The following is an 18629-nucleotide window of genomic DNA, read 5'->3' as shown; positions in this document are numbered from 1 at the left end:
TTTTTCTGGGGTTACAATTATAAAATATACAGTTCCGACTTACATACAAATTCAACTTAAGATCAAACCAGTACTGCCTGTAAAACTCAAATTTATTACACAGAAAAACACAATAGAAAAGCGGACACATTAAGAACCATTTCTAATAGCATGTCTTAGGCTTGGCTGTAAGGCTGTCTCCATCTTTGTGCTCCTGTACAGCTTGTCCCTCCCCCACTGATGTCAGGCTGACCAGGCTGTGACCTCTGAGAAGGAGCAAGAGGTGGAGCTGTACAGGAGCACAAAGGTGGGGGCCAACCTCTGAGAAGTGAGTAACACAGATAAGCCACATGTCGTTTTTTGAAATGTATCCAAACCAAAGTCCAGCCCCTGTGACTACCCCAGGATTTTGTCAGGGTGAAAGAGTAAGTTATAACACACAATTATATTGTAATGCAAATGCTTAGAAAAGGCAGAAAGGCAGATTTGCACTGCAGCTGTAATGGGCTCCTGCAAACTGTCTTTAGTGAAAATGAGGTCCTTGGTGGCAGGTTCCCTTTAATATCATCTTTACCATCATTTTGGAATTGCTTTTATGTCACAACCGGAATTGAGATCTGCTTCGTGTCCCACCTGGTGCAGATATCAGATATAACTTGCGCTAGGTTTTGACATCAATTTGGCTGTCCAGGGTTTACGTGGGAGACCTTGTGTGCACCACCCACCTACTTTCTTTTTTTGGGGGGGGGGGGGGTTGCAAAAACCTGCTGACCAAAGCATGATGCATCAACCCCAATGTGTTATACATTCAATGACGTGGACGTGTGTGTGTGTGTACATATACACACACAAACATCATACACACACTACATGGGTACAAATGTATATAGCCTAAAAGAATAAACTTTTAGACCCTTTTCAGTAAGCCAATCAGTGGAATTTTAGTTTATGATTCCATATGCTGCATCTTTGAAAAACTTTGCATTTCTCTTTAAACCCAGCACCAGTAACTAGGACGGTCTCACACAGTGGAGTCAGAAAAAAATAAAATCTATAAATACCTCTTGCAAAATCTGATCCGATCCCACAATGTAATCTGTATGAGGCTGTAGGCCGGCCAGTGCTGCTGGAGAATTTGGTTCCACATCCTTAAGAGAAACGGAAAATAATCAGATTCTAGACATTTGTAGAAATTCTAGACATGTGACATCTATTAAAGGGGATTTGCTGGAATAGAGAAACATGGCTGCTTCTTTTAGAAACAGTAGCCAAACCAGTCCATTAGTCTTGTCAGCTATTTAGACTTCGCTCTGTTATTGGAGTTAAGCTGCAATACCAGACACAACCATTGGACACGTGTGGCGCGGTTTCTAGAAATTGCAAGCTGTAGTGGGGTGCGCACCTGTCAACAGGACACCGCCAATGATCCTCTATATAACCAGAGCACCGGACAGGGGTGAGAATACGGTACACGTTATTTTTATACCATCAAGCTTCACCTCAGCCCTTTTTCTAAAAAACCTCTGATGCTAGACAACCCCTTTAACCAGATTTTAACAAATATTAGCCTATAATAATCGAAAGCTACTGATCCCAGCGAACATTCACTAATCGCATAATAAATGGGACACATAATGACGTCACATCAGTAAGTACCGCCAACTATTGCAGACAGAAATAATACATACCAGCACGTGCCACACGTGTTCATTGGCTCCCTGGAAGCTGCAGAACCTGACACTGGCCCCCAGGAGCCCCTGGCCTCCCCACATGTTGCTCGGAGTGACCTCCACCTCTCGCACTTTCATAGTCTTTGTGTTGTACACCTCCAGCTTCACAGGCTTCTCCATGTTGGCCTTTAAGAGATCTTTGAACATGCTATTCTCCTTGTTCTGGAAAACAGAAATAGAAACACTATTAGGAGAATTATTGTTCACCTGTCAAAAAAGTGAAACCCCCCTCCCCCCACCAAACTTCAAAACTTAATGGGACACGCTGAACTTTCATAAGTTAAGATCAAAACAACTAAAAGAGAGTGCAGGGTTGACACAATATATATGGATGGGACGAGTTGTTCTGGATGCAAGAGGAAAAACTAAGCTGCCAGAGGAGGAAGGAGACAGATTCTGTCCGGTACAACCAAGGTGCTACCACCGAGGTGCTACCGCCAAGGTGCTACGGTAGTTCAGAAGGCGGATTATGCAGAGGAAGTTAAAAGGATACTGTTTATGGTAGTCATAACTTGCTTAAAGTGGTTGTCCAGTTATACAAAACTATAACAGGCTCAGCCATATTACTTACTATACTTACCCGGTTACAGCTTGCCGGGAAGCAGGACACCGGACAATCACAGGAAGCAGGAGGGGGCCGTGCAGTCTGATACATCAGAACTTACCTTCCAACCATTGCCACAGGAATGGTTATGACAGAGGGGCCTGTATACAATACTGACTACAACAACCACCAATCAAAAGGATACGGTCACGTCACCTGATTAGTAAACTTTAATGGGGTAAGAATAATTACAGCTGACCCTATTACGGTCTTTCTCTTACCCTGTTAAAGTTTGATATAAGTGGCCAACCCCTTTAAGCTAATTATGACTACCATAGTCAGTCTCCTTCTACCTGTGGAAGCTCACAATGTTGGTTTTTATAAAACAAAGCCAGAAATTTCATCTAAAGAAATGAGAAATAAGAAGGAGAGACTTTTTCCTGTCCTCTTCTGGCGATGGCTCCACGAGTGACATTTATCTGAATGGAAATCTGTATGTTGTCTCAGGATATCAAAAAGCCTCCTGTTCCTCATCCTGTTCCTATCTATAAAAATTGCTCCATAAATATGTGCACACAAATCAGGGCCTCTGCCAAGTTGTTCAGCCGGCTGCTGCCAGGTTCTTATTGCAATTAACTAATCGGGCAGAGTCTATGCCAGCGCCGTGTACCTGCCAATTAGTCTCGTGGGAGGATTACAATACATTCAGAGTGAATTAATGTGTAATTAATATGGAGGGGATATAGAACAATATCAGGAGATGCTGCCGCTGCGCTCATAGCATTACTGCCTAGTGGGCCATCGCTCAGTTCCCACAGCTTTAGACATTACCAAGAAATACAGAAAATAAACAACAAATAAGTGTGAATAGGGGATAACTTGGGACAAAGGCAAGGGCTGTCCAAAGACTTAAAAACATGACTGTTCTTCCAAAAACAGCTCCTGTACTGACCATGGGTAGAGCTTTCTATTGCAACTAAGCTCCATCCATCTCTATACAGCAGAGCTGCAATACCAGCACTAGCCATGGTCCGCTGTGGCGCTGTTTTAGGAAGAAAGGAGCCAGGGGGCCCATAAGACGTCACTTTCCCATATGTGAAAATCAGTACTATAAAACCATACATTATAGCCTGGGGCCTGACACAGACTTCACACTGGGGCCCATCAGCTTCACGTTACGCCACTGAAAAGGGTCATGTTTTTAAACCTCTGGACAGTCCCTTTAAGATATAATTATACAGGAGGGATGAAGTAACATACCAGTCGTGAATTTCCAATCGCAATAATAAAATCAAAGAATGGTTCGAGGCCCGCTATTTGTGCAGGAGAATTCTCTTGAACCTAGAGGAAAGAAAAGAAAATCATAATATGTAATAATATTGATTTACAATATGCAGATATAAAACAGACACTTTCAAAGAGCACACAATCCAATACATTTTTTATGGATATACTAATCAGCTCTCAAGTGCAGCAGGGGCGGGGTCAATTTGACCGCTCTGCCTACAGCAAGCCATAAAAACAGCAGAATGTAGTGGCGCTGAAGGAGATAGCTGAGCGCTGTGCTCGGCCATCTCCGACAGGCCCATAAACAGTGAGTGCATAAGCAGCACGAATGTGCAAAATCTTTAGGGGTGCAATGAGGGTCCTATCACCGAGACCACCACAATCAGCAAGCGAAACACATCCTGAGGAGATATCAGTTACGTTTATCTTCTGCCAATAAATTAAGATTTGAGCAATAAACCCGTGAGTGCCGGAATCTCTTATCTACAACTTACAGAAATACCAACTGATCCACTTTGACCATGCTGCAGAGTGCCATCAGTTCACAGATCAGTTCAGATTTCACAGTTTTACATCATCTCAGCCTCCCTGACTGTATACTTATGGTATGTGCAAATAATCTTAGCGCATTCCCAGCAAACAAATGGTTCTGGCTAAAAACTATTAATACAGGCGGTCCCCTACTTAAAAACACCCGACTTACAGGCGACCCCTAGTTACAAACAGACCTCTGGATGTTGGTAATTTACTGTACTTTAGTCCCAGGATCAGCTTTAACAGTTATGAAAAGGTGTCTGCAATGAAGCTTTATTGTAAATCCTGGTTCTTATGACAACCCAACATTTTTAAAAATCCAATTGTCCCAGAGACCAAAATTATTTTGACTGGGATTACAACTATAATATATACAGTTCCGACTTACATAAAAATTCAACTTAAGAACAAACCTACAGAACCTATCCTGTACGTAACCCGGGGACTGCCTGTATTGGCTTTCTGAGGCATCATGGGATTGGTAGCAAAGCATAGAACAAAAATTAAAGGTGGAGATTTCTTTATAGATGGAAAAAATGTTGCACTAAAAAAACAAACGAAAGGTTTTATGTATATATAAAACATACAAATTGTTATTATACAGTCAGTTGTGGAGGCAAAGTTGTGTTTCCAACTAAAGTCTTTGGATATTCGCTGCAATACCTCAATTCCACTCTAGTGGCTTCAGTTCTCCATAAAGGTCTGACCCAAAGCAATTGCACCCATCATATTATTGCCTATTTATTGATACCCCTCTAAAAAAATCATTATTACAGATCTGGACTACTTTTTACATATAAAACCCATCATGTGCCTCTGATTTATACTGAGGTTTTTTTGTATGAATCATTCCGGTCACACTGCTCCCCATGGCCAAAAACCACTCCCAGCAATTACCAGATAGTGAGGGTGCGGTGTAAACGAGTAGGCCGAGAATCCTGTACACAGACTCATAACACGGTTACTGACTTATCTCATTAAACACACACTGCACATTATAAATAGAACGGGAAAAGGTCCAGAGACTTGAGACATCTGTTGTGTCTTTACGCGGCAGGGGCTAGAGAAGCGACGGCTCCGGAGGGTTTGGAGTAAACACGGTCACGGTGGACTGAGCTCTCGTCATCTTCTGGATGGGAAGTAGTTTATTTTGGGACTTTAAGAAATCCCAAACATAACATCAGTCCTAGTCAGGGTTAAATAAAGGGGTTGGCCACATACAAGGAAGTTGACTGATATGTACAATAGCCGAATAGGGTCACCCATATTGTACTTATTGGTTAACCTTTCCCCTCTGCCTGGAGGAGGCGCAGGACATGTGCCATTTTCTAGACTTCCTGTGACATCCCGTGTCACCTGTCCCATACATCTTACACACATGAAGGTAGGTACAATATGGGTGACCCTATTAGGGGATTGTGACCAACCCCTTTTATACCAGCGCAGTAGTGTGATCCATTAAAGGGGCCGTTACAGCAGAAAATTTAGGCTGTAGCAGCGCACGTACTGTCAATGCCGCACAACTGCCGGTCTCTGTATACAAACATAAAATCGCAGGAGAACATAAGCACGGAGAGCGCTAAGTATAAGGGTGATGGCACACGAGGTGTTTTGAACAAGTTTTTGGCCCGTTTTAATTAAGATAATTGGTCAAACCTGTCAAAAACGTATGCGGTTTTTGGCGGACTGCTTAAAAAACAGGCCAAAAAAAAGTGTTCAAAACGCCACGTGTGCCATACCCCGAGATGGTTATTGTTGTAATAAAACCTCCAGCTAAATATAAACTATTTCCTATTCCCGGGCAACGTGTTTCTACCACGTTTTAAAACTCACTTTGTGAGCGAACCATAAAATTTTGCTGGAGTTAAGTTTTAAAGGGGTTGTCCACTTTCAGCAAATAAATAACATGGTTTGTGCAAGGAAAAGTTCTACAGTTTTTCAATATACTTTATGTATCAATTCCTCACGGTTTCCTAGATCTCTGCTTTCTGTCATTTTATAGGAAGCTTCATCGCTACTTCCTGTGGATAGAAATCTGTCCCTGGTCATAATAATAATTTCTTTATTCATATAGCGCACACAGATTATGCAGCGCTGCACAGAACTTGGCCAAATCAGTCCCTGTCCCCAATGGGGCTCACAGTCCAATCAACCTACCAGTATGTTTTGGAGTGTGGGAGGCATGTGATGTCACACAGGTGCACGGCTCGTTATATCCCTGGTCATGTGATGTCACACAGGTGCACGGCTCATTATATCCCTTGTCATGTGATGTCACACAGGTGCACAGCTAGTTATATCCCTGGTCATGTGATGTCACACAGGAGCACAGCTCATTATATCCCTGGTAATGTGATGTCACACAGGTGCACGGCTCGTTATATCCATGGTCATGTGAAGTCACACAGGTGCACAGCTCGTTATATCCCTGGTCATGTAATGTCACACAGGTGCACAGCTCGTTATATCCCTAGTCATGTGATGTCACACAGGTGCACAGCTCGTTATATCCCTAGTCATGTGATGTCACACAGGTGCACAGCTCGTTATATCATTGAGATTAATCAGAGTCGTGTGGTATAACAAGCCGTGCACCTGTGGGACATCACATGAACAGGCAACGATTTCTATTCACAGGAAGTAAACAATGTATCTTCCTATAGCAGGACAGCAAGCAGAGATCTAGAAAAGTGTGAGGAATTGATACAGAAAATACAATAGGTAAACTGTATAACTTTTAATTACACAAACAATATCAATTATTTGCTGAAACTGGACAGCCCCATTAAGTGAAATGATTTCATATTTTACATTTGTATGATTTATTATACACAAGGAGGTTTAGGATTATAAGCTTCGTGTTGTGTATTATGTAAGGCAATATCTCATGTTTCAGCAGCTATTAAAGGCAAAAATATTGGTCTTGCAGGAATTTTGAACCTGATAAGACTCTTCAAAAAGGTTAATGGCTGATCCAATGAGGTTCATTGTAAAGATGGAGGTAAAGGTCTTTTCTTATTGGGAAGACATTTTCCAATATGTGCTCCAGCAACACCAGAGGTCAATCTAACAGTGAATTATGGCCTAGTATGTATGATCTATGTATTGGGAGTACTGTTCTCGGAAATAAGTGGAGCATCCTATATTATGGAAGGGTCAGAAAATGCAGAGCACAGCATTCGGGTATCTCCAGCGCTCTCATAGACACTGAATGCATTAGGTCAGTGGTGGCGAACCTATGGCACGGGTGCCAGGGGTGGCATTCGGAGACCTTTCTGTGGGCACTCAGGCCATCACTCCAATTTCACCAAACAGGACCACACCCACCAAATTTTCCTGCAGTCCCAAGCAACTTAAGGGATGCTGCGCTCAGCGCTATTTTAAAGCAACACTTTACTGGTTGTTTGAAACTGCATGAAAAGTGAGAAGGTGTTGACTGAACTGCATTGTCTTTGAGGTCCTCCTGCTGGACCCACTATTCTTCCTGGAGAGAAGCTACAGTGATGGTCTGAATTTGTCCACCTTCTTTAAACTGTATTGGTGGCCTTAGGAGAGCCAATACAATTGAATGTCGTTGAAGAACACGTAGCAACAAGTTACTGCTTGAAATGCCTTGTTGGCACTTAATGGTAAATAAGTGAATTTTGGTTGTAGTTTGGGCACTCGGTCTCTGAAAGGTTCGCCATCACTGCACTAGGTCTTCTGACACTCCCATACTATAAATGGAGCGGCAGGATGCACGCTCTTCATCAATTAGTGAGACCAGGATCCCCCTTTCTCCAAGGGTTTGTTCTCGTGATCAGTGGGGGTCCCAGCAGTGAGACCCTCAACAATCAGCTTGTTATCCTGTAGACAACATGAAAACGTGAACAAACCCTTTTCTATCTTTAGTGCTCTATATAAAAGAAAAGGTACAAAAGCCGTGTAATAAAATAAAAAAAAAACACAACAAATGGTAACATATAGCAACATATAGCACTATACTTACAGTCATAAGTAATAAAACAATTAAATTCGCAGTCACACAAGAAAATCCAAGTGCTTTAGAGTGTTGCTAATAAAGTAGGAGCTGCAGCATTTTTGCTATTCCTATCCCACACTATTTCAGATCTGGGATGATAAAGACAATAAAAAAGTTCTTATTCTAGTGGCCGAGTTTTTTATGAAGACTGTGAGGGAGACATGCAGGGAATGTCCGAACATGTCTACACCCTGGCCAGGACATGTGACTGGGGATATCTACAATACTTTACAAGTTTATGCTGCCATTAATATTACGTTTTATCTTTTTTTATTGTATTTTTCATTAACCAGAGTTACTATCCTGCACTTTTGCCTTCCTCCAGTTATCCCTGTTGGATGGATTTCTGGAGGACCACAAACTCGCAGCCTCGGAGGAGGAGATGGAGATGCGGCTGCTAGTTTGTTTGGTGTGATCTTTGTGTGGACGGTAGAATCTGCCTCAGTTCCTGGACTGGTCCAAACTTGAAAGATCTCATGTGGTGCGTCTACTACAGAGTAAGAGGAGTATTTGCTGGAAGCAAATATTACTAAGGATCCTGAGAGGAGAAATTCCAGGCCCAGCTGAGAATGCAGTCTCCATTCACAATGGAATCTCATGAAGGAGAAGAACTCCTGGAGGGCAAATGTTCTTGGGTACATAAGGAATTATATTTCAAGGAAAAAGCTGGTTCATCTGGTTGAACAGTGAATTGTGCAACAGTATTTTTGATTTCTAAGACAGCACAGTGTTCCTTAGAGGGTCATCTATCAATTGGGACAGCACATGTCCATGTAGTACAAGAGGCGGCCACTGACTGCAGCAAGCACCACGTAATGCTTTATTTCCACTGGAAAAACCCATGGGAACCCCTTGGGAGCACAACAAGGCTCCTTCAAGTCAGACATGATATCTGAGTACAATAGCCTTTCTCTAGTCTTACAATAAAGATAAAGACTTCTGATTTTTCAGTGTCGCTACCTTCACCACTGCAAAACGCAGGAGAAAGAGGGCTCGGTCCTCTCTATCTTTCCATCAGTCCAATAATGTGTAGTCTCCCATATGGTGGAGGACCAACCTGTGACAGTCTTGGATGGATTAAGGGTCTTTATACCAAGCTAGGTGTCTCCTGGAACAACAGATGGTGTCCTTAAAAGATTACAAATTCTATGAAAATAAACCCATCAGCTCCCTATTGAGATGATATGACTTGAGAATATGTCAACTCAATGCAGAGGAATTTGCATTTCGGTGCCAGATGGACGCAGCTGCAAAGTTTGATGCACCATCTCTGGTGCAATTTCTGGAGGATAGACCAGTGTCAACCAAGGACAAATGGGTGGTGCTAGGCAGCGAAACGGGACAAATAAGCGTGCATCCATAGATCTCGTTAATGTGTGTCTAAAAATTTACAACAGTAAAAAAAAAAAAAAAAATTATGCCCTCATTCCCCCAAAAATAAATAAAATACATTTAGCAGTGTTAGCCCTGGCCCACTCTGCAGGGGTTTGGGGCATTGCCCACTCTGTGTGTGTGGGAAGAAGGGGGGCGTCTGGGGCAGCGTCAGCCCCAGCCCGCTTTTTGGGGAGCAGGGAGTCTGGGGCCGACATCGGGCTGTAACAATTTTCTTCTATAAATAGACGTGTATAATAATCAGATTTATTAATATAGCGCCATCATATTCCGTAGCGCTTTACATATCATAGGGGGTATTTACAAAATAATAAGACATTACGGAGCACAAACAGTCATATGTAACAATAGTCTATTAACACTGTACAAGACTTGGAGTTATAGATTTGTATTATTGAAAATTTCATACTCCTCGGCTGAAATTACTCCTCAAATTTGGCGTGAGAAGTATTATGTTGGTGCAAATGTTAGTGCAACTTCTGGGTGCATCAGCCCTACAGGACCTACTCATGGTGCACCAACATGCAAACTAGCACATAAATAAAATGAAGGGAAATCCCTGCACCAAGTCCACAGTCCACAGATATGTTTAGCTTATAATACAAATCCCGTTATATAGAGTTAATGTCAAAATTTGCGTCTGCGGTTAGTTAATTGTTTAAATAACCTGGTAATTTCTCTCTGCAATAATATGTGGTGCAATAATTTATTTACAAAAAATAGAGGGTTTTCTGCCCAAAATAAGTCCAGTATTCATCACACATACCTCCCAATAGGTTAGAAGATAACTTGTAGTGATTGTACGTAGAGTATCTAACTTATTGATCATCTGGAGCCCCCCAACCCAAACAAATACTGTAAATAATCTTGCTGGGGGAAAATTTGGCCAGCCATTAGTGATGAGTGGATCCGTTAAAATTCAAGTTCAGCCGAACGTGAATTTTAAAAATTGGTTCTAAACTGGAACCCCCACCAGTAACACCTAGGATTGTTGCTGGCACTGACCGCGGGTGCTAACGCTGCTGGCAAAGTCCCCAGCGGCATTTAAAGTACAGTGGGTGCTCGAGCACCGAGTGCAGGTGTAAACGAAGTTTGCTTGGGTCTGCTCAATATTGCCAGCCATGCATTTCCCCCCCAAAACAACTTTAACATGGCAAGCGTTCAGATATTGATGTTGGAGTCCAGAAGTTAGATATGGAAAGAAAAAAAGGTTCTGGCCAACGTGGACTACTCTAAATTTCTTGGTTAGACTCCTTGCAGAAGAACGTCTATTTAAACGGATACAAGGTCCGACGCTAGAGGCTCATTGCCGCGCGAGGTCCGCGCACACCCTGATGACTCTTGTCCTCTTGCACACATCCCCCCCCCCTCGGGAAAGAGGTGTGGAGCCGCTATTAGTGCTCAAAGAGTGCTCGGGTCTCACGACCGTGGCCTTTGATATGGAGCTTCATCTGGAGATATACAGCAGATCTAAGGGGTTGTGCTAACTTTAATTGTGGATAGGGGACAGCAATCTAACCATTGGGGTCCTAGCACTTGGACCTCCACCTATTCCATGAAGAGAGGGTCCTCTCCTGAATAACAAAAGGGGCAGCATGTAGTAAAGTATCCTGTCGCTCCTTTCACAGTCTATACTAGTGCTTGAGGTTGGGTTGATTTAGCAAGCTGTCTAAGAGTAAGAATGCTCTTAGTTCCCCATTGCAACCAATTACAACTGTCCCTTAAAATATTCATAAGAACTGGTAAAATTAAAGCTGAGCTGTAATTGGTTGCCATGGGCAACTAAGAACATTCTTAGGCCCCATGCACATGGACGTATACTGGGCGGACAGATGTCAGCCGCGATGGAGAGGAGGTGGGGTGTCCCCTCCCCTCTCCATTGCAATGCATTAAGTACTACCCATGACAGGGGAAAGATGGGGCATATCTTATCTTTTTCCCGTGTACGGAGCGGTACAAGTGCGGCACCGTATCGCTCCGTGCAGCCATTGCTGTCTATGGGGGATGTAAGTACGGTCGCAAGCTTGTGGCTGTACATACGTCCCCCTTCGGTCCTGTGAATGCAGCCTTACTGTACTTTTTTGTTCCTTCGTTCTTGATAAAAGTTTCTCCCGACTACGGTATCTTGAGACAGTCACCTCCCAGAACTCTCATAATGCTACCGAGAGGCCCTCCAGTGCTTATTCAGATTGGCGCGTCCGAAAAACATGGGGACGTGTAATGTCCATGCTCATCCGTATGTCATCCATTTTTTCACATCCGTAAAAAAAATAAAAATAAAAAATGGGTGGTTTTTAAATGGATTTTCTGCACAGTCCTGCTTTCTGAAATCTGTCACTCCGATATTAATGAATGTAGTGGCAGGAGAGATGCCTGCAGATAGGACACCATATTCAAGTTTCTCAGCTCAACCTGCTCTTTAGCATGCTGCCTGCAGATAGCACATCAAGCACAATCTGCTGAGCTCCTCCTGCTCTATCAGATGTTGCCTGCAGGTAGGACATATGAACAATCTTTTTATCTCCTACTGCTTTCTAACATGCTGCCTACAGATAGGACACGATGTACAATCTGCCTCAGCTCCTCCTGCTCTATAACATGCTGCCTGCAGATAGGACACTATGTATAATCTGCTCAGCGTCTCCTGCTCTATAAGATGCTGCCTGCAGATAGGACACCATATACAACGGGCTCAGTACCTGCTGCGCTATAACATGCTGTCTGGAGATCAAACTTTACGCATTGCATTACATAACTTGTAGTATAACAATCTTTACACACATCATTTTCCATAATGATCACCTAAAGAAGAGTATATAATGTAATTTAGCACATTCTTCATCTCTTAGATCAAAAAGAGCTAATATACGGTAAGTCCCAGCACTCTGCACAACCTCTCACAGACTCATTTACAAGGGAGGAGACTCAATATGACTTGTTTGTCAAGAGCCACGCCAGCAATGTGATGTGTTACGCCCAATACACCAACCTGAGCTCCCAGCCTGGAAAACCTGCGTTACACACACTGCCCTGGTGCCAGGAATACAGTTTTATTCAGGGCGGTTTTACGAATAGTGCTTTTTGGAAAAATGTAGCAATTTGTGGTTACTGAAAAGATTTTTCAGTTTGTTAAAAACACAGCACGCAAAAATTTTTACTTGCTTTTTATTGTAATAGAAATCTCAATGTAAAAAAACCCCATGTGAATAAAAGTGTAGGGAAAAAAAAGAAAGAAAGGGGAAGTGCTGCATAAAATAACACCAAAAACAAGTTTGTAAAAAAAATTCATCTTTTAGTGTTTTTTCCCTTAAAAAACAATGATAAAGCAGGGATATTTATTCATAGATCCAGGCACCATGACTGTGGTAATCATCTTATATTTGTTATCAATCCCTTCTAGAATCAACCTTTAAAATTATTTTAATGAGCCAGAAGGGCTCTTTGTCATCCTCTGCTCCCTACTTTCCCCATCCCGCTGCCTGCTGTAATCTCACTGAAGCAGAGGACGTTTTACCACACAGTAGGAGGGTAAGTGCTCCTACACAGTGTAACAGCATATGAAGTTAAGTGATGTTATTATTAGTATTATTTTATAAGTTTATTTTCAAAGGGGGGCACATTATGATGTGGAGCTGCTGCAGGGGGGGGGGCACTGTGATGGTGAGCTGCTGCAGGGGGGGGGCACTATGATGGTGAGCTGCTGCAGGGGGGGGCACTATGATGGTGAGCTGCTGCAGGGGGGGGCACTATGATGGTGAGCTGCTGCAGGGGGGGGGCACTATGATGGTGAGCTGCTGAAGGGGGGGGGCACTATGATGGTGAGCTGCTGAAGGGGGGGGCACTATGATGGTGAGCTGCTGCAGGGGGGGGCACTATGATGGTGAGCTGCTGCAGGGGGGCACACTATGATGGTGAGCTGCTGCAGGGGGGGGCACTATGATGGTGAGCTGCTGCAGGGGGGCACACTATGATGGTGAGCTGCTGCAGGGGGGGGGCACTATGATGGTGAGCTGCTGCAGGGGGGCACACTATGATGGTGAGCTGCTGCAGGGGGGGGCACTATGATGGTGAGCTGCTGCAGGGGGGGGTACTATGATGGGGAGCTGCTGCAGGGGGGGGGGGCACTATGATGGGGAGCTGCTGCAGGGGGGGACACTATGATGGGGAGCTGCTGCAGGGGGGGGGACACTATGATGGGGAGCTGCTGCAGGGGGGGGACACTATGATGGGGAGCTGCTGCAGGGGGGGGGACACTATGATGGGGAGCTGCTGCAGGGGGGGCACACTATGATGGGGAGCAGCTGCAGAGGGGGGGGGGCGGACATGATGGGGAGCTGCTGCGGGGGGGGGCACATTATGATGGGGAGCTGCTGCAGGGGGGGCACCCTTTTATGGGGAGCTGCTGCAGGGGGGGCACCCTATTAAGGGGAGCTGCTGCAGGGGGGGCACCCTATTAAGGGGAGCTGCTGCAGGGGGGGGCGTCCTATTATGGGGAGCTGCTGCAGGGGGGGCACCTTATTATGGGGAGCTGCTGCAGGGGGGGGGGGCACACTTATGGGGAGCTGTTGGAGGGGCTACAATATGAGGAGGACCTGTGGGGGAACTATACAGTATTAAGGTAGGGTAGGGGTGTGGCAAAAGGCATGGCTTCGGATGAGGAGGACTTTGGGGAGTTTCTGCAGCACACCGCAACTTTTGTCCCGCTTTCACCACTCCGAAAGTTGAGGTGTATATAGAAAGACAATGTAGGGATAGGGGAAATGCTTTCTAATGGCAGTTAATGAAAATACATTTAGTTTTGGGGGTTAATTTGCCTGACAGGTTCTCTTTAAAGTAAACACCATGGAAACACCATGTAAACTAAACATGTTAATGCGGCCTGAGACAAGGCACTTATTTCTAGGTGGAATTAGAGAACTTGCCTTCTTCCTTCTGGAGGAAAGCTGATTTGCATACAAATTCCCTTTTTTTTTTTTTTGAAATGGATGTAATAATGTGACGGCAACATTCTGACATTCATCAATCCCTGCAATTGTATTCACAGGGTGACTGACTCATTACACTGGAGCTTTATCTAAGTAAGCAGGCGGCATGCAGACATAATACAGCCCGGCATGTGCAGACACGACTGTATGTTACGGCTAGTGACGGCAGCCATACTTCTCACTAAGCCCCAAATACATTTGTTTTAGAAAAATGCTGAGTTACAGAAACAGATTGGACTTATGTAACCACAGCTATTCTGCTGATGCATCCCCCATCTGTAGTGCGGGCTCAGTGTGGGGGTCACATCGAAGCTTAAACAGAGCATGAACGCTAATGCAACTTTATTAAAAAAACGCTTTACAGGAAATACAGGCTTATGAGAGATGATAGAGCTGAGGGGAATTTACTAACATATTAGGGCATGTTCACATGTATCTGACTTTGATGCATACTCCGCATCATGCATGTTCAGGGTTTTTTTTGCAATAATTTTTTTTTTGTGCAACTTTTGAAACCAATTTTCCTTCAGAAATATTTAGTGTGCTATTACTATTTTTATGCAAAATATGCCAGGAAAGGTTTGTGCGTCTGGTGGGTCATCTCCATTAAATGACAATGGGAACAACCCTCAAATACAAATCTTTTTGAAATTACAAACTTCAAGGGTTCAGCCTCAGACACCTGAGTATAATGTGAGAAATACACATTATACTTTTAAAGGGCTTTTCCCACTAAACAACTAAGGCCCTATCCTAACTTGCTGATTGGTGGGGGTTTCAGTGATGGGACCCCCATAGATCACGAGAAAGGGGGTCCAATGTACCCCCGTCAGCTCCCTCGTCGCTCTCCAAAATGACAGGAGCAGACGGTCGCACATGCGTGGGCTGCCCCATTCATCACTATGGAACTAATGTAGATTGCTGAGTACCGAGAAATCTCCGGCAGCTCCATAGTGATGACCGGGCAGCCCGACCATGCGCCACCATATGGTTTGGTCATCTATGGGAGCAACAAGGGGTCTGACGGGGGTACATTAGACCCACATTCTCGTGATCTGTGGGGGGTCCTTTCACCAATCAGAAAGGTAAGGGTCTAACTTGTTTTGTGGGCCATTTTACCTCAAGTTTTCTGTAATGTGTGTGAGTGGGGGGTGCAGAATATTGAGTAAGTTAATCATCTATTAAAATTCTGTTCCACTTTCTTGAAATGTAAAGTAAAGCCTCTAGGTTCCTCTTTCCTCATTGGCTGTCATTTCTGTCTCTAAAATGGCAGCAGATGGAGTGTCACGTAATCCTAATTGTCCATGACCAATCTACCTTCCAGGATCTTACAAAAGTTCATGAGGTAGATTGGTCATGGACAGTTAGGATTACATGACACTCCGCCTGCGGCCATTTGAAGTTTTAAAACTCATTTATTGGTTTATAGAACAATAAAAGAAACAAACAAATGGTTTGTGACAAATGGTACCCAGGTCACAGTGCGGCCATTTTATATACAGGAATGGCAGCCAATGAGGTAAAAGACATACCTGAACCAGAGGGCTTTACTTAATATCTACAGCCACACCAGCCAGCCATTAACCTCATAGTGTATGAGAAGATGCCTATTACTACATAGTTTTTTTTCTCCCTCAACTCCTTAAAGAGTAGACGCGCACTAGTTCAAAGGAAGTCCCCATCCGTTCTATAGGTAATGTATATCTGTCCTGAAATCTGAGGTAAATTCGCATGTAATACATGAGAATTAATAACAGATTCCCATATAGAGAAGAGGGAACACCACACACAATAGCTGCAAAAAAGTTAACTTCAAGTTTTGTACAGAAAATGTTGGCAACACGACATTAATCAAAAAACGTAGGCGTCCATTGAGCACATAGTTTGTGTTTCTTGTGCAGCCGCCATCAATATTTTGTCCAGTGTGAGCTATATATACACATCCTAAAACAGTCCTATAGGTACAACATCCATACAGTCCAGACAATAAACCGTATACAAACAATAACCTAATGCTGCCAAAACATGATAGAGTGCCATAGAGCCACTGTCTGCCTATGAGACTCAAATTTAATTAGAAATAAAGGCAATTTTTTGTACTTTTTTGCTGAAATATTATGAGGAGTGCCAGCCTTACGTCATTGGTACAAGTCTGTTCAGTTCCTTTATCCTCTTGGACTTGGAAAAGTTTTGACTATAGAGGACATTATATTTTTCAATACTTGAGTTTCACTTGTCTCGGTCCAGTGTCAAAAATATCCACGTCACTTAATCCAGTAGCTGTCTATCCTCAAGTAATTTCAGTCATGTGAACGCTGTCACATCAAATCCAGTGCAACTCAATAATGTCAGGAGGCCGAGGTACTACCCATCCAGGGTGGAAGAATACAGAATAGTGATTACTGCTGGCAATGTACACGTTCTGGTGCAGTTCATATGGATGTATGCCATATGTATCAACTCTTAGTACTACGGGTCCCGGCTGCCCAGCAGGCTTCTGTTTGCATTGGCTGGAGCAGCGCTGTGCTATATTGGAACATGGTTGCATCAAGCAGTCACTGGTAACATGGGTCATGTCCTTTACATGTCTGGGATTTAACTTTGGTGTGTCCAGCCGTATGTGCACTACATCGGTAATGTTAGTTTACTCAACTTTCATTGTACTTGTGCGAGTGAAACAAAGTGCGATGCCAGAAATAATTCCAAAATTTATCTGTTACATTAAAACTCATGAAACTCCTAAATACATATGGATAGAACCAAGGCTGCCGAGTTTGGGTCCCTGAATTTAGAGGTCTTAAACCTGGTGAAAGGTTCTTTAATGTTCTTCTCCATACACTGGACTCATGTGATAATAAAGTTAACATAGGTGCACAATATTTTTTGCACATAAATTCACACTAAATGCAGATATTATCTGCAGCAGGTCAAATTATGTTTCAGAATTGCACCCTTCTCGCTGGAAGCGAAATTCTGGTGGATTCCCATGCAGATGTAACTGTGGATCAGTTGTGGCCTCTTATCTGGTGAGCAGTTACCCTTAGGCTACTTTTACATGAACGTATGCACCCCTGTGTGAGCTCATCGCTGCTCGCCCCTCTCCTTTCCACAGGGAGAAGCGCGGCACAGCCGCACGTACTGGGAAAGATACAGCAAGCTATATCTTTTTCCCGGTACGGTAAGCAATACATTGCCCATTGAAATGCATGTGGCTGCAAGCACCCCATACCGAAACAGTAAGGTACGCATAGCATATAACTGGAAACAACAAACAAACATTCATGTGAAAGTAGCCTAAAGCCGCTTCTGCTCCAACGAGTCCAGTTTGAGAAACTGGCTCTACGGGATTTACCAGACCGAACATCTAATCACTGGACTGCACTCAGTGGGGCACATTTACTAAGGGCTATGCGTCTGTTTTCTAAAGGACTTTGGACATTCTTTTAGGTGCAAACTGCTTCAACAGGTATTTAAGCAGTGTCCGCGCCACTATTGTGTCGCGGCTGCACAAATTAGTCTGTTGCACACCCTATGTTAAATTTAAAGGTCCACCACAAAAAAGTTGGTGAGCTCTGTGGGGCCAGTGCAGGGAAGCGACAGATTCATGATTTCTGCCGCACGTTCTTAGTGAATCTGGCATTATTATACACAAGCAGAGTAGTTTTAGTGAAGTTTCCCACATTCTTAGTAAATGTGCCCCAGTATGTCTGATCAGTTCAGCAACTCAAGGTCCAGTCCTGGAAATCCCACAAGTGCGCGGAGCACATTTCTCAGACCAAATTTGCCTGTTCATTGCCCATGAGCAAGTATATCCCTCGCTTGCAAGATTTACCAGACTGAACTGACATTCTAGGTTCGGTCCAGTAATTCTGCACGTGCACGGAGCGAGTTTGTCGGAACAAACTGACTTGTAGGCAAACAGTCTAAGGCAGTGATGGCTAACCTATGGCACTGGTGCCAGAGGTGGCACTCAGAGTCCTTTCTGTGGGCACTCAGGCCATCACCAGAGATGACTCCAGGTATCTTCCTGCAGTCCCAGACAGCCCAGGACTTGCTGTGCAGAGGTATTTTAAAGTGACAGCTCTACCTGGGACTATTTTCTGCCTTATTGGTGTCCTCAGGGTGCTGGTATCAATGAAAACTGCAACAGAGAAGGG

At 43.8% G+C, this 18629-nt stretch overlaps 1 protein-coding gene across 2 annotated transcripts in view; it reads right to left on the bottom strand.

Annotated features, from left to right (window-relative positions):
- GORASP1 (golgi reassembly stacking protein 1) overlaps nt 1-18629 on the bottom strand; it is a 30522-nt gene that overhangs the window by 10792 nt on the left and 1101 nt on the right. For both annotated transcript variants that reach the window (XR_011855921.1, XM_072153865.1), the window contains exons 2-4: nt 3514-3594; nt 1668-1871; nt 1041-1127 (exon numbers count right to left, since the gene is read on the bottom strand). Coding sequence is in view for 1 of the 2 variants with exons in the window: in XM_072153865.1 (XP_072009966.1) it covers nt 1041-1127; nt 1668-1871; nt 3514-3594 (372 nt within the window). In the remaining variant the exon portion in view is untranslated. The remainder of the gene's footprint in view (nt 1-1040; nt 1128-1667; nt 1872-3513; nt 3595-18629) is intronic.

This window comes from Engystomops pustulosus, chromosome 5, assembly GCF_040894005.1.
Source record: "Engystomops pustulosus chromosome 5, aEngPut4.maternal, whole genome shotgun sequence".
Classification (NCBI taxonomy): Eukaryota; Metazoa; Chordata; class Amphibia; order Anura; family Leptodactylidae; genus Engystomops; species Engystomops pustulosus.
This window is presented reverse-complemented; position numbering and strand designations above follow the sequence as displayed.